Source organism: Daphnia pulex, chromosome 5, assembly GCF_021134715.1.
Source record: "Daphnia pulex isolate KAP4 chromosome 5, ASM2113471v1".
Lineage (NCBI taxonomy): Eukaryota > Metazoa > Arthropoda > Branchiopoda > Diplostraca > Daphniidae > Daphnia > Daphnia pulex.
The window spans coordinates 10,421,166-10,437,703 of record NC_060021.1 but is presented as its reverse complement, the minus strand read 5'-3'; the positions used below and the strand labels follow the sequence as shown (position 1 = coordinate 10,437,703).

The 16,538-nt window shown below is 43.9% G+C and overlaps 1 protein-coding gene and 1 long non-coding RNA gene across 7 annotated transcripts in view; one reads left to right on the top strand and one right to left on the bottom strand.

The window, feature by feature from the left end:
* The window catches only part of LOC124194558, a 44,454-nt gene that overhangs the window by 17,950 nt on the left and 9,966 nt on the right, over positions 1–16,538 (bottom strand). For 3 of the 6 annotated variants that reach the window (XM_046588808.1, XM_046588806.1, XM_046588803.1), the window contains 6 exons: positions 11,741–12,146; positions 10,635–11,002; positions 10,457–10,546; positions 10,170–10,286; positions 9,068–9,333; positions 7,848–8,064 (listed from right to left, as the gene is read on the bottom strand). In XM_046588808.1, coding sequence (XP_046444764.1) covers positions 7,848–8,064; positions 9,068–9,333; positions 10,170–10,286; positions 10,457–10,546; positions 10,635–11,002; positions 11,741–11,969 — 1,287 coding nt within the window. In that variant the 5' untranslated portion in view covers positions 11,970–12,146. The remainder of the gene's footprint in view (positions 1–7,847; positions 8,065–9,067; positions 9,334–10,169; positions 10,287–10,456; positions 10,547–10,634; positions 11,003–11,740; positions 12,147–16,538) is intronic. The other 3 variants (XM_046588807.1, XM_046588804.1, XM_046588805.1) reach the window with 2 other exon arrangements.
* Positions 4,656–5,630, top strand: LOC124194562. The gene is made up of 2 exons (XR_006874929.1): positions 4,656–5,153; positions 5,250–5,630. It is a non-coding gene; the product is annotated as an uncharacterized LOC124194562 (long non-coding RNA).

The following is a 16,538-nucleotide window of genomic DNA, read 5'->3' as shown; positions in this document are numbered from 1 at the left end:
GCGAAATCGACCCAGCTAGTACTTTCTTTCCCATATTGCGTTGACGCAAGTCGGCAGGTGTCGCTTGCGAACAAAGGGAACGGTTCAACAGGTGCGGTTTAGCCTCAAAAATTCCCTTTTCCTTTACTGCGCTCATGAATTCAGTGGATTTGCATGACAGGGACGACGTCTTATTTAAGCGCTCTATCAAATACAATGACGTTTTACACTCCTTTGAATGTTGGCTAATCAAGAGAGCCAACAGAGGCTCTTATCCTCGTCCCGCGAATTCTAGAAATCCCGTAATAAACCACCACGTCCCCTGGGCGAGAATAGCAAACACACCTTTTCCATTTCAAGTGGTGGCCGACGAATCGCCAAAAGACGACCGTAACCACCCTCACCTGGCAGTTAACACATGGAATGTATTGTATACACATAGTATACACACACACGATGCAAATCTAAATTTCTGTATGGTAATGCCATCTGCTAGTTTCTCCGAGGGGATTTCATTTTTTTGTTCAACGTTATTAAATTCATTTAGATTCTGACATTTTTAATGGATCATGTCGAAATATTTCTAGACTACGCCAACGATAATTAAAGATCGCAGTACGAATCCTTAATTATGAAATTAAATAACCGGCCAACCGGGTTCCCTTTTTTTTTCAATTTTCAAATAAGAAAACTTTGCGCTTTTGCTTTTGAACGACATCTGGCGGTGGTTTTAAGAAGTACATGCAAAGCCATCTAGCGGCAAAATATAAAAACCGATGGCTTGGTAAAGAATAAATAATCCGTTTAGCGTTCCACCAGCCTGCACTTCGAACACGCAATTTCAGAAAGAGTATAATTACCATTTGCACGTAATGCCATAATGAGCAACAATTGAGTAATTTTCAGAATGCATTTCCACGCAATAATTGCCTAATTGTTAACCTACTGTCGATGCATAATTAAATTATGCTAAAGAAACTTTTCTTTTGCTTTTATCGTAAAAAAAAAAAAATAAAAAAAAAAATAAGGGAAATAATAAATCAAATTAATAACCCAGAGTTAGTTTGGAATGGCTTCTCGGAAGCCCGGGATAGTCTCCGCACTAAGTACGGCAATTAATATTTATTTCGGTATTGCACCAGCAGCGGTTGTCCGCAGAGTGAAAACGATCCGCGTGAAAGCTGACCACCGTCGCCACCGCCATTTCGGCACCCAAGAGATGGGCCGTCTCCTACGACTAGTCGTGAATAGAGCACACACACACGTTCGACATGAACAAAGTAATATAGAGCTCACGAGTTCCATATACACACAAGCCTACTAGTTCTAGGTCGCCAGAAGAGACATCAGAAAAGGGAAAAATTTTTGTTTACCCGCAAACTAAATAGCCTACGCACGTGAGAGAAAGAAAAGAAAAGAAAAAAAAAGGGAAATGGGGTAAAATGAGAGCCAGCAGAAGAAAAAAAAATGTGGAACACGTGTGAAGTACATTGTGCGTGAGTATATGTATATGCACGCAGACGATAGGGTGCGAGCAAACCAGTGGCTGAAGTGCCTGAACAGCAGGAGCCGCGGGCTAAGGGAGCGGAACAACCGGGACAAACTAACGGTAACGGGCTTCTTCAAACTGATTCACCTATATATTCATATATTTATAGTAACTGGCAAAAAATATATATAGATAAATATATTACGTGCGAACCTGCAATTTTGGTTTACTTGAGCCAAGTTTTACAGCTTTTACAGCATTTCATTCGCTTATTAAAAGCCCCAGGAATTTGAAGAGATTAACATAGTGTGTGTGTTTCTCTTATTTTATTTCTTTGCAGTGGTAAATTGGCAATTATGAAACGAGATTAAAAACTATCCCGTTACGGCCAGAGATTCAACAGGTTCCCCCCATTTGTACAAAAGATTACCCCATCAGGCCAATTGTTATTCCCACCTAGAGATGGAACGGAACAAGTCCGTTTGACCTATGAACCCGAGCCATCAAAACCTTCGTAACCGGTTTCTACCGTTAGTTTAATTAAAAAGTAGCGACAAAGAGCTACGAATAATGCAAGCATGTGTAAACTCTTGAAAGTAATCGGACTTGTTATAAGACCATCAAGATAGGTCCCAAAATACTACACAGCATATTAACGCGCTTCATTAGACGCAGCTGGGCTTCCGGTCGGATCGGTTCAAACGGTACATTAATGCGCTGTCTGGTATAAAGTCTCAATGGAAAGATAAAAGACAAAATAAACACAGCGACGATAACCCAGTGCGACACAGGATCGCTATTGAATAGAAAAAAGCTCTTCGTGGTCGTCGATTGTGCATATACGTCGCATTCACCATGACCGTATTCCTTATCGACAACCAAACACACATGTTGAACTTTTGGCTCGGGACCACACGCGTCATTCGCTGAAGAAAACCCCAAAAACTAAAATATCAAATAATGTGCAGGCCTAAAGAATGGGGAAATATGCATAGGCAGATGGTTAAAGAGCATTTCTTTGATCGATGGACACGTCGTTCGCTCCATCAGCCGGGGATACTAACGAAATACCAATCGAATAATAATGCGTGATGTATGGGTTTCGGCCAGCCCCTTAAAACAAAAAATAAAAGAAGAACGCATTCGATTTCTCTCTAGCGAAGAACATTCCCACAAAGTTGCAACGCCATTTGAAAAAAAAGAGATGATGAACGACATGTAGAGCATACCGCATGCACCATATGTAGATATATCAAAAGGTCTAGGCTAACAAAGGCCAGCTTTCCAGCGTCCGTTTAATGGACTCCTTTTTTTATCAGGCCAGGCAATTATTCGCATGCTAACTAGAGGAGAAAATGGAAGTGTAAATCAACTATTAAAAAAAAGGCACAACACCACTAGCCTACTCCATCTAACAAGCCGTTCACAATTCGACATCACGCAGAAGAACAAAGAATATAAAAAAAGGAGCCGAGAGAAAATGTGCTGGGGAAAGAAAAAAAACAAATCCAATGGCAAATGAGGGACTGACACAGAAAAAAAGGAAGACGGAACCATCACGCTTCGAAGAGCGTGACGAGGTACTAGAAAGTATTACAACTCTCTGTTGTCCACTTCCCATTGAGATGGACTCTGAACGAGTTCGTTAGAAAATGATATTAGGTAACAACTACCCACCGAAACCGCCCTATTAAAACAAATTAGCAGTTCTTAGCAGCAGTAACGACGAAATCCAAACAAAGACCAGCGGGAAGATTTTTTTTTACGACGATCTTAATATCATTTTCAGATTGTCTACACTCTCAATCGATTGAAACGCTGATCATCCGGATTGTTTGCCACCCACAAACAATCGAGAGAAATCTCGCCTTCCAGGGTTGGGATGGATATCGTACACTAGTCCGACTAGTTCCCAATTCAACCTCTGTGAGCTGGGTAATTTGAACGTGTCGGGTTCAACGATGAGGATGTCACACGATCTAAATGAAAAGGGGCAGCGACGCTAACTGAGCCGTGATTTCCTGCTGCCGGCGTTTAATTCGGGAGGGCGACTGCACGAGGAAAATAAAAAAACAACACTAACCGCGTGAGAAACGCGAACATATCAGGCATTCACGCCCATGAAGTTGTGCCGATTCGGCGAGATGGCTTTCCCCCTAACGATCGAGCAACAACGCGTGTGGGTGTGCATCTGCATGTTTCAAAGATGGTGTTGAAGAAGAAGACCGTCACCTCATTAACCATTCTCACATGACCAAAGAAAAAAAAACTCATTTTTTTTCTTCATCTTATCTTCAGACATCATTTTCCGTTTCCATAGTTATTTCCCCCCGCTGCATCTTTTATAAACCATCGTCGCCTTCTCAGTAGGAGAAGCAGGAGGGATAAATGTGTGTTGTACCCGCCGCCACCAGCATTCAAATTTAACACCCAACAGCCGGAGTTTCCAAACTGCTTAAGACTCGTAAAAATGTTACCCTATATTCTCGGTTTTTTACAAAATCCCCTTTCCCATCTAACCCGAAAATCTACAGACAATGTAGGGATGAAGAGGAAACCATTTACACGCAGTTCTAGTACATATAAGGAATTGGTGCTACTGACACAAACGTTCTCCTTCAATGATTTTCACGACTTGCAACTGCCAACAATTTGTTTGATCAGTCTCCTTTTTTTTTTCGCCCGGCATAATAGTTCCCACTTCCCAACTAGGGTATTTACCTATTTATTAAAAAGACACACGCGTTCTCTTTCTCCCCTCCCCCCCCCCCCCCCCACACACTTGTTCCCCCTCGAAGGATGACTTCCTTCGAGTCGTTCGGTCTTTTCTGTACTTTTTGGAGTCCATCGTAATGATGGACTCCCCCCCCCCCCCTACTGATCATTACACGGACGGTGGAACAAAGACGACATGACCAAGTTTCCGCGTGAATCGGATACTCTCTCTTTTTCCTATTCTTTAGCTCATTATTCGAACTAGTAAACCATCAAACTATATACACAATAGGAGCGGCGGCCAGAAATCTATTGACATACTAACAGAATGCAAGTCCTATATATAGTCAAACCCCACTCTCTACGCAACAGGTATCCCCTATATACACAAAGAATATATTAAGTCTAAAGCGCTGCTGGTTCTCCAATCCGATTTAATGTACGGTATAAAACCTTGTACGTATAAAAAAAAAATGATATTTTCAGTAATTACCGGTATCCAGGAGTATTTGCCCGGTAGGGAAAGCCGATGTTGAATGGGCAACAAATCGGGGCGCTGACGTGTGTCACGGAATAATAATCCTTTCTGTATGTCAGGTCGAGCCATGGTTGACAATCGAACGAGAGACACTCCGATAACGGGGAATGACGGATAATTTCAACTCAAACTCAAGAATAGCCGATCAACAACACACGTGGGTTCCGGAAACCGAAACTTTTAAACGCGCATTTCCGACACGCAAAGGGGGATGTTGTACAAGAAAGAGAGAGAGCTAGGCACGATGTGACGTCGTTGCAGCTGGACGAGCGACTGGCCAGTGGTAGACTATCGACGCTTGGTCACATGGGCGCCGCCAGCGATCGGTATGGAACCCAGCATTGGAGGGGTGGATGGAGACTATATACGAGGTACAACCGTGAGACCTACTGAACGACTCGCCCACCGCCGACCCCACAACTCATTCACAAGGTTGTTTTTTTTTTTCTTTTTTCTTTTTTATCCATTAGCCAAGTCGAGGTGGAAGTCATAATTACATTAGCCATAAAACTTGTCCAAAAAATTCAGGTGGCCGACGTCAAGAATTAAATATTGCGATGGAGTATCGCACTTGGCCCTGATATTCCCAACATAAAATATGCCGAGTTGATGACAACGCAGACAACGGCCTGTTTAACCGACTTCTCATTTTCAATCGCGATAATAAACCTGGAATATGTTTGCAGACTAACAATCAATCAGCTCAGTGTTGGACTCCTTTTTTTTTACTGCTGGAATTTATCCGGAATAATTTCCAATTTCCTTGTCATTTCCTTACTGTACCTGGGTACACGGTGAACTTTTATCCTATTGTTCCGCTCCCCCCGCAACCCCTCACTTTTCTTTCATAATAGACCACGACATCCTCTCATATATAAATATTTGAATACAATACTAAATAGCACTCTAGAGTTTTTCATTTTCTTTCTCCCTTCTCATCTCTATTTCTGTTTTGAAATGTGTCTAAGCCTGTGTAACGAGGTAAAAGTCGTTAGAAAACCAACGGATGGATTGTGTCTAATCCTTTAATGGTGTGGTCTCTCGAAATATACTGGTCTATAACCACCCAAGAAGTCAACGACCAGCCAAGCCCCTCCGGAAGACCAATTTCTCTTTATCCCTACGCCCCCGCACTAACACGCCAAGAGGGGCGGACTAGCTAAAAATCCCCTTAACTAATAAAAAGAAACAAAAATTATTTAACAAACCATCAAACCGACGTGACTTTAACCCCTCAACGACCATCAACTGCGGTTTTTTTTTCCATATTCTTTTTCCTGTTGAATCCGTAAAAGCTCAAGAGTCTAGAGGGAAGGTGCGTGTCGAGATGTTCCCGACGTGACTGTGAAGCAAGAGTACCATAGCCCTTTGGCCGAGGCCCATCATTTTGACTTGATCGCGCCGTTTCAAATAAGTCATGTAACATTCGACTCCGTCCCCCCTACTGAGCCCTAAGCTATTGGCTTCTTCCATTCGGTTTTTAGAGGTCAGCCTAAAAGAGCTCGACGAACTCGGACGTCGCCGACGTCGTCGTCTTTCAATGAAATAGCGCATCCCTTTTTTTGAATACGCTCAATATGCAAGGGCTTTGTATCTAGAGAACGGCCCATCGTAGAGATATTCCAACTTTGCAGTGTCACGCGTTTCGAAACGAATTGTATGGGGTAGGGTTGGCCGCCAGGGTTGCTGCTGCCCATATCGGCGTCCAAAGTTTCACACAGTCACACCTTGGTTCGGAACTGACATCATTCATTCACCAGATGACAACTGGCTCGAGATTTATGAGCCTTACAAGACAAGGAGGATGAGAGGACTTGGAATAATAATAAAAAAATATATCCCTGTTACGGCAAACGAGACGAATCGATCAGCGTCTCTTTATTGTTTTTTTTTTCTCTTCTCTTCCCCTGCCGACTGATGGCATCGATAAAAACCGCTGCACTTTCTTATTTATAACTCTCGGCTCTTTTTTTTCTTATTTTTCCCTTTATGATTCGTTTGAAGCGCGGGCAACGAACGAGAAGAATGGTAAACATTTCAAGACAGAAACGAAAAGGATGAGAGAGGGCATTCGAATTTGCCGGCACGTTGCTCGTGTGCGTACACACCCATACAATAGCTGGCGAGATGACATGGGAGTGGTGACGGCGATAATGGTGGCTAGCTAGGGGGATGTTTTCCGTCTTTTCTCCGACTGACAAGACTTGTCTTACGAGGGGGCCGTTCCTTTTCTTTCCACTTTCGACGGTCCGAACGTACCAGCACACGGTTCGATATGTACCGCTTGGTGGGTTTCATCCTTTTGTATGGAAATGAGCCAGAGCCAGAAACGGGCAAAAGGAGGGATGACCAGCAAGTCAAAAAATAAAATTGAACGAACTCGAATAAGCCAGAGACATTGAGAGAGAGTTCCCTCTACTAGTGGATGGCCGTGATTTGCGGCCGACAACCGACCCTCCCCCGCCAAGGGTTTTATCTTGATTTCTTTTTTTTTTCTTGGTTCATGTTAATGTCGAAGGGTAGAAAAAGAAAAAAAAACAAATCGAAACCCCCCAGTATCAAGACGAAAATGGCGCCACTCCTACCAACAAGACGGAAAATCCAAATAAAACAAAGAGACGGAATGCCCATGAAAATCCGCTGGCAGTGGACCTGAGCCGGATAGATTGCTCCTTCGACGATAATGTCTACAGAAATGGATTTACATTCCTATTCATCTGACAGGTTTTTCCTTTTGGTTCGGCAAGTTGAAACAACGAAGCGACAGGCCGACCCAACACAATTTTTCTAAAAAAATACAAGAGCAGTGGGGAGAAACAAGAAAAGCAACACGATCGTTAACAGTTGGAGAGTAGAAGAAGAAGAAGAAAAGGCGAAATGCCGATGTCTACTATCGATAAATTAACACCTCATCGGGCTTGTTTTCGTTTCTCATCATGAATATTCATCTCTCAAAAGGATTGCGGCCTAACCTTCGGGGTCTCTGTGGGGAGTCTTACGACTTTTCGTAAAAAAGTACCTGAGCTTATAAAAGAATCCAGCGTCCCATTTTTCTTTCTTTCTCCAAGATCTACTACTATAAAGTCGCCCTGTCGAAGACGAAAATGTGTCTTTGTTATTTCCTACCTGCCGACATGCCGAGACCGAGTTGCCATTGTCGATGCGTGCGTCGTCGACGTCGTCGTCGTCACAGTCTTCCTTGTTGTTGGACGCCGCCGGCGGCGGCGGCGGCGACGGCAGGTGCTTTTCCAACTGAGCTTTGCGGCGCTCGCAGACCCGAGCCAGGCGGCCCACGCTCCGCTGGACTTCGGCATACAGAGCTGAACAGCGCTCCATGGTTTCTCTAGGAAACAAAGTCGTAAAAAAAGTTTAAGAGAGAGAAAGAAAAAACACAGACGTAATGTTACCCATATCAACGTCGTAAATTTCTGTGAAAGCCCCCCCGAAATGTCAGCTCTTTCTCCGTAAAGGAAATGGAAAACCAAAATATATAACAAGAAATTCATAATAAAAGGTAGAAAAGAATTCAGGCAATTCTCTCTATTCGATGAGATTATACGTAGAACAATTTCCAGCCAGAATTATTATTTTTGTGGGTATCGAGCCGAGTGGGGCAATATCAGTTTGTCATTGGCCTTCATCATCGCGCGCCCGACTTTGGAGCTGTCAGCTCAACTTGTTCTTCTTTCACTGGGAGGGAAATAAGTTTTTTTTTTGAAATGCACTTTTGACCATTTCGAGATGGTTTCGTTACTCGGATGACGGTTCATGGTCGAGAGCCTGGCAACCTATTTTGGAATCCTCAAGGATAAGGATCAAGAAAACTGGGTCCGGCTCTCTAGCGCGCTTGACAGTCTGTCGAATTAATGGGTGGGCGTTCCATGTCATCTGGCCGTCTGATTAATGCGGATTTTCAGCTACAAAGAAAGAGCTAATTCCACAAGAATGCAAGGGAATGTGGAAATCCCTGCCATTGCGCATTCCGTTTGCTAAAACGATACGCGTCTTTGCCAAGAAAAATAAGAAGCGAGTCCTTCAAAGCTCGCATTATTTATAACACTGACATTCCATTCGAAAAATTAAAAAAGTCAAGTTCGTTTCACTGCGCCTAGATGGCGCGGTGATGGAGCGTGACAGCGGGAAAACAAATATCAAAACTGGAAAACAGCCTTCCCGTGTACCGTTAGCTGTCGGAACGAGAACTACAGGTGAACTAATCACAACAAAAAACTACAACGAACTTGAATTTACATTGAAAACTTCCTCGAGTTTCGTACCCGCACATCACCTGACCGAGACACGTTCGTGATGATTGATTAAAGTATGTTAAAGAAGACGGGACTCACCTGGCATCGACGTTGTCGCCACCCAATCTGGTTTTGGCGTTGCTGACCTCTTGGAGAATTCGAGGTCCCTCTGCTAGCAGGCCGATCAGATCCGGATGGCAAGAGCTGCTGTTGTACAATTGATCCAAATCTTCGAGCGCCGATTGAATTTGGAGGGGCTCGCTCAGCGGCGGACTGCCCGACGCCATTTTACTCCGGACGGAGCTAATGACTTGGTACAGAATTTTACTCTGCTGGCGGCATGAACTCAGAAAAGGTTCCACAATCTGTTGAAGAAGAGGCAAAACAATGATGGATCGCTATTTATTTATATTTTTTGTGTGTGTAGTACATCTACACCTCAGCAAGAGTGGGAAAAACCCAACAAGAATCAAACAAAAAAATGGCGCCAACCGCACAGTCCAGGTCATTCACGACACAAGTCGTTCCAGACTGTGTCTGTTTATGCACAACTCGTCGAACAAGGAGAGGACCCGTGTGTCTCTTCGTCCCCCTTTCAATTCTCTTTTCTTCTGTGTGTTTGTCACTCCCTCTTTGTCTCCCAAAATCAATTGAAATTCCAGTCAGCTGGACTTTGACACGCAGCTTTACGCCCTAGCCAATATTCCCGATGCATAATGCGTACATACATATATATATATATTTCTACCCGACGAAACAGAGTATTACTGGTTTATGTACTCGGCTATACAAAGCCATTTATGCCGACAGTTATCAAAACGATCGAGACCCACTTCGGCACGCACCTTCACAAAAGCCAGCCCTTGAAAATGCACTATAGCAACAGAGAATGGCAATCTGTTTCGTTTACAATGCTGCATTTTTATGAACATTACTAGCCTCAGTAATAATCATGGAAATCGGTCGGGCAACTCGACAAGACACATGTCACGAATAGCATTTTTGGATCGATTCTTTCTTTCTTTTTTCTTTTTTTTTAATCCGCAATCTTAACGCGGTCGAGTTGGTCGACGTTATTTGAAAATATTTTTTCCGATGTCGATCTTATTCACTTGTGTTATTTCTCTCTTCTTCTTATATATATATTTTTTTGGAACCAGAGTGTGGGAGAAAAATGAGAAAAATAGGTTGATGATCAAACCTTGCGGAACGCGATCCAGTCGTGCTGATTGTGAGCAATGGGACCACCGCAGCAGCCCAGCGAAAGCGCCGAGGCCAGCCTCTCGCGCAGCTGACCGATCGACGTAATGACGTCACACTAAACACATCCAGGGGAAAACAACCGAAAAGAGAAGAAGAAAACGATGATCAGTTTTGCATTTTTAATTGATTGGAAAGAGAGGGTTGGGTTTTACAGCATCCAAGATGGGCAGCAAAGGATGATTAATTCAATATTTATTATTCAACATTAAAAGGAAAAATTCCTACCGATCGACCAGACAGTCTCAAAGGGGTTTCCGGGGCAGAACCGCCTTCGCTCCAAATAATGACGTCGTCAATGCACTTTTGCTGGCGATCCTAAACCATCCAAAATAATAAAAGCCAAAAACAAGATTAGAAAAGTCAACGTGATTTCATTCGAATAAATTTGATCCAATTGACGCACGTGAAAATGGCACAAGAGTTGCTCGATCAACGCAAATGCGTTGCTGTACTGGTCTGGTCGTCCGACAATAAGTAAGATGAGTCCGTTCTTTGCGGCCGATTTTCGGGGCACGGTCTGATAATAGGTTACCAGCTGGGCCAAGTGGGAGACGGGCGGTAGGTGGCTCCGTAGGAGGGACAGTTCAGCCACGACCATAGCACGACCGCGGTGTCGGCAACCCGGCAGGTAAACGCCGCAATCCATCACCAGTGGGTTCAGACTCTCGACAGACAACAGCTCAGCAGTCAACCGCCCAGCCGTCGTGTTCATCGCCATCGGCGCCGCATCCGCCGCTAGATTCTTGGGCATCTCTTCTTCTTCTTCTTCTACAGTTACAAACACACACAAAAGAAAAAAGATAAAACGGTCAGGTTGGTTTCGTTGACTTTTCGACGAACCTTTAGATATACTACTGCAGATATCGGCGCCTTTCTTCTCCCCTTTTTATTTAAATCTTAAGACCCTATTCTTCTTCGTATCTCTCGCATCGTTGGAAAAGGTCCAGCACCCTCCAAAAGTATTGCGACTAATGAACGATCTTGTATTCGGATTTGCGTAGCTTTCGCTTTTGATTATCTTTTCTACATCACGTTGGCGAGACCGAGTCTGTCTTATCCTTTTTTTTCCTGGTTTTCTTGCTTGCAATAAATGGGCTAAATGGACTAGATGAGCTGCGCTTAACTTGCGCAGAGTGCTGGGATCCCGGATGGCTAGCTATCTATATTTCTAGGCCGTGGCATCGGCGGCAGACTCACGACTATCCACTTTAAACGATGCAAGCATTCGCCGTTTCCCCCATTACGGCCACGGACATATATCAACGAAACATGTGCTGTTCGTCACGGTCCAAACGGCTTGGAAAAAATATATATATATGTATACATAAGATCTGTTTGTATCCGTTACGACTTTTGCATTTTGATTCCTTATCTCTTGGTCGTGTTCCAATCCTCATCCGTCCCGAAAATTCAAATCAACTCGATAGACTAATGAAAGAGTAGCCGCGCTGAAAGACTCAGCGCCGTCACGGTGAGAAAAAATAAATAAATAAATAAAATCTCTTTTACCTTTGATTGTTGTTGGTTGAGTTTGTTCAGGCTGAACAATATTCGTTGGCTGGGCGCCAGGACGAGTTTGGTTGCCGCTGGCGGAGGTGAATTCTGGTAATACTAGTCCAGTGGCGTATTCCTGTGATTCGTATTCGCAACAGTAGCCGTCGTCGTCGTCGTCGCTGACATCACTGTCGATATGCGGGAGCGATTCGGCCCACCGATCAAGGGCGCAAGATTGAGTCATTGCATCATCTTGGTCGCCGTCGTCGTCAAAAACAGGAATAGCATCACTATTAGCAGCAGCAGCAGCAGCAGCACCACTTGTTGCTTCACTATCCTCGGCGCTCTGGTTGCCGCCCGGAAGCCTGTGCCATGACAATTGGCTTCGAAGCCCAGCAGTAGTCTTCGTCGTCGTAGTATTCTACAAGGAAATACAAGAAACAAGACACAAAATGAGCAATTTGAGCTGCAAGCAAGCAGAAGGGCAACGAAATTTACACTCGAATGAGCTGTCACGTTTGGACAATCTACTCTATTTTCAACGGTTCAAGCGACGAGAGATATAATTGCAGTTTCGGCAGATTAAGGTTAAGAAACTAGTCCTGTCACAATGGAGCCATCCTGAGCCGCTGCACCGCTGATTGTTTCATGCGTCAAACGTCCAAATTATCAAAACAAAAAAAAATTGGGGAAAGAAGCAAACGGCAATTTGTTGTTTTGTTTTGTTTGGCGTATTCTTAATTGACGTTTTTCAGCATTTGTCATTGATAAGATCTCAAAGAAATGGCGGACTCTATAAACACAAGTTGACAACTTTCACCCGTAGCGGTTGACACAGTGCCGTCTAGTGTCGCAGGTGAAAGTGCAGAAAACGAATAGTAGTGGGTATAGTACTGGGTAGACAGTACGTTTTTGGGTTCGTCGATTTCCCTCGTCGGCCTTCCCCAGTCGTTGTAACCATATTTCCTTGTCAGTTGGTTAAAAAGAATAGAATTGTATAGATGGACCTCGCAAGCCAACTAGAAGCCTCCTCACTGTACACAACTGATCACACAAAAGAGTCCTATAGTACCAGCTAGAGGCAATTCGAGTGTCACCATCAGAGAGTTGAGCTGCTGCTGAGTCAACACTCGTTGCTAACTTGGAAGGGTGTTGGATGACGAGGGCGCAACACCACAACTCTCCAGTTCAGCCAGTTTTTCTACTCTTATCTCCGTTTAATATTATTCCTAACGGCAGCCGGCCAATTGCCAATCGCCCGTGATTGGATTGTGTCGGGGTTGTTGTTGCTCAACCGCCAGCTGACAAACCACACATGGTGTTGATGCGCCATTTGGTGGGTTCTAATGTATACCCGAGTTCAAAGTCGTATTTGCTTTGCGTTTGCATCGTTTCGATGGCTGCTTGTTTTCCTTTTTACTTTTCCCCTTTTTCACTTGTTCTTTTTTTCTTCTCTCTCTCGTTCGTGATGGGGTCACGACGAAGGAATATACCCGGGGTCGCTCGTCGACGAGTACTAACATCCGTTAGTTAAAAAAAAATCCTTTTTAAAAACGATCGAGTCGTGAACTTTTGCGGTCGCCTCCTCTTTAACACGCACAACTCGTTGGGACTTTGTCGTTATATTACGGGGCCGATAACCCATTAGTAGGTCTCTCTCTCCCAATCCCGTGCGGTCAGACCGTACAGTCTCAGCATATCCTAACATTAGCCCGTGAAAAATCTAAAAAAGGGAAACTAAACAAATGAACCACCGGCGATCAAAAAAGTTTGTTGAAAGCTCCGATTCTGCTGCCAAGCTAAACCCTCATCTTTCTTTTTTCGCAACGTCCAATCCAATCGCAAATGATAATTATTCCCTGACAGCTACCGTTAAGTCGGAGATGATGGATTCTTTACAATTCTTTTGTTGAATCGAAGATTGGCCGTCTCGGCGTTTCTTCTTTTTGGTTACCGCCGCCGGGATCAGCATCGAACGGGACTTCCGTTATTACTTGCAAGACGTTAGTGTCATTACGTTCAACGTTGGGTAGAGTTGTTGGACGGGTGCGTGTGTACACGATGCGGCGCGGCATCATCATCACGTATGCATAGGGAGAGACGTCGTACCATAGACGCTGCTGGCGACTCAGAAAGGATCAAGTTGGTTACAAGTTAACCGCCCTGTTATTCCGCAGCTGTACGTTCCCCCCCCCCTTCCGTCGTCCCACCCTCGTCCGCAAGGGTCATCAACACTGTTCACGACACTCGTACTGCACATAAATAACCGAAGGAAAAAAAAAAAAAAATGAAGAGAAAGAAAAGGGAAAACTGGCTGGGCCGCTTTTAAAAGGTGAACGGAATCCAAGTCAAAGGTTAGAAACTTAATCACGACAGACGAGAGGAAAATGTGATTACATTTCTGGTGTCGAGGGAACAACGGTTCTCCTGTTATTATTACAAGACACATTTCATTTTCAACTGTCTGAGAATAAGGGAAAAAAGAAAAGTCAGAGTTTACTCGGTGATAAACGGGATAACCTCCTTCTATCAATTCGTCAACCAATCATGCGTAGCTGCCAAGTCGGTTCAAATCCAAATTGGCAGTCAACCAGAGTTTCTGCGTGAAAAGGAAAGTAAAAAATAAAAAATGAATAAATCAAAAGTTGCAGTTAAAAAAGGACAGAACGACCCTGTTTCTATTTACATGCTATCGTTTGTTTTCCCATTCATCAAACCCGAAACTCGATATTGGAAAGTTGGGATTCTTTGTTTGTTTATTCATCAATCAATGGTCTCAAATGCTTTTTCGATTTGGCTTTTTTTACGATATCGACACGATCAGTGGACGGAATCGCAAAAGTATTCAGGTCTGAACGAAATTGCCGCGAACTCTAATAATGTGGGCCTTAGGAAAATATAAACGAGGCCCATTTGAATGTTTTTTCCCAAACCGTCAATGACTATAAGAGAAACGGAGAAAGTGGGTGAAGGTACCCCATTTTTATTTCAAAAAGAGTGCAGAAACTGCAGGCGGCCTTCGCATTCACGCTGATTAAGAGTTCTCGCAACCAACTAAAAAAAAAGTGCTCGGATTTTTATTAGTAGACGACTAGACATTGCGTCGTCTCAGTTTTCTAATTTGCATCGACTAGTCCAGCGCGTTCTTCGATCTGATTCCTGTTTCTTCCATTTCCTTAATGGCAAAAAAAGCATTCGAATAAAAGAAAGAAGGAAACAACACAACAGGGAATGGGAACCCAGCGGCCGTTTGCTTCTTGTTCCTCTTTTCTTTCCAAATTAGAAAAGAAAAAATTAAGGCGAGTATCGCCTTTTTGTTTGTTTATCCGCTAGAACGTTGCAGAGCTGGTTAGCTCCGAGCGTTTTTCTTCTTTTTCTTACAAGGAAGCCACCCGCATACCAACCGAGTTGATCGACCTATCTAGCCAAAAGTCAAGAGCCAACCCGTGTGTAATAATCATCGTTCAGTTTGAACTTGAAATGACAATTGGAGAATCGCACGACCTCTCGACTTCCGTTTTTCCTTCTACCGGGCAATCGTTTCCCTTTTTTTCCCAGTGTGCCAGATTTAACCATTTGAAATTGAAAACGGACAAAGTCGAAAGAATTATCTGAAAGGAGAGAGAAACCAGCTCTTTTACGCCGCATTTTTCTACTTAAAAATGTTGTGTCATATCCAGTCCGGTTTTTCGACTGTGACAGTCTGAAACGACGACGGGCAGAAATAGAAAGTGAACCTATTAATCAGGCAGATAAGGCATCATCCACTCACAGTGAGGGTTACGATGACCAACCCATGTCGTGTCTCTCGTCCCCCATTTCATTGTCGTGACACACATATTGTAATTCTACTCCAGTTCCATAAAAATTCCCAGCAGCTCTCAGGGAAAAACAAAAGCTATTCAACCGAGATCTCCCCCCAAGTTATTCTTGACGGAATGAATGAGCCCGCTGCTGCTGCTGCTGCCTCTATGGCTTGTCCACATCGCCCTTGTAACCGCACGAAAATGGGATCGCAGGATAAAAAGTAACCATCGGCTTCATCACATGCGATCGATCGTCTTACATACAAGAATCTTCGGGTTCTAAATATATTCTCCGCTGGCTGCTGTGCCGTAATGCATCTATCTATCTCTACAAATATATTCCAATGCCGGTCTTGCTGGCAACGCGCGTGGCTATGTTTGAGGAAGTCGATTAGAGACTTTACTGGTGGGGCCAACCGTTGCGCCACCACGTCTTCGGGATAAAAAAATATTTTATGCATAGAACAGGTGCCCAGTCGATTTCGTTCTCCTTGGTGCAATCACGATATCTCTCAGACGTCTCGCATTGCTTCGGAAATAACTCGACATCGACATTCTATTGTTATTTTTTTTCTTCATTCCACTGAGATCCATCAAGCAGCGGTAAGAAATCCGGGAAAAAAAAGTGGGGGGTTGGTGGAGGAAATGCAGCGTGATTACACAACGAGCTCTTTTATATCCCTCACGGTAGGGGGGACTAGCACAGCACAGCAGCGGTTTAAACAGTGTCTAAATGGAGATGTAACGCAAATACCAGCCCGTACAATAACTCGGCCTCTCTCTCTCTCTGATGTGCCGGCATGCCAAACGCCAGTCAATCCGTTACAAGTTGGAAGAGACGTGATGAAAAGGAGTGGCGTGTGCGAGCACGAACTTCTAGCCGGGAATTATTACGTGTATACTAGCTACCAGACTGGTGTGGCTTCTTTTTTTCAAGTTCATCCTCGTCATGGAATTTCAACGCCTTGACTCGTTGAAAAATTTTCCTCCGCGTACTATACAGTCGT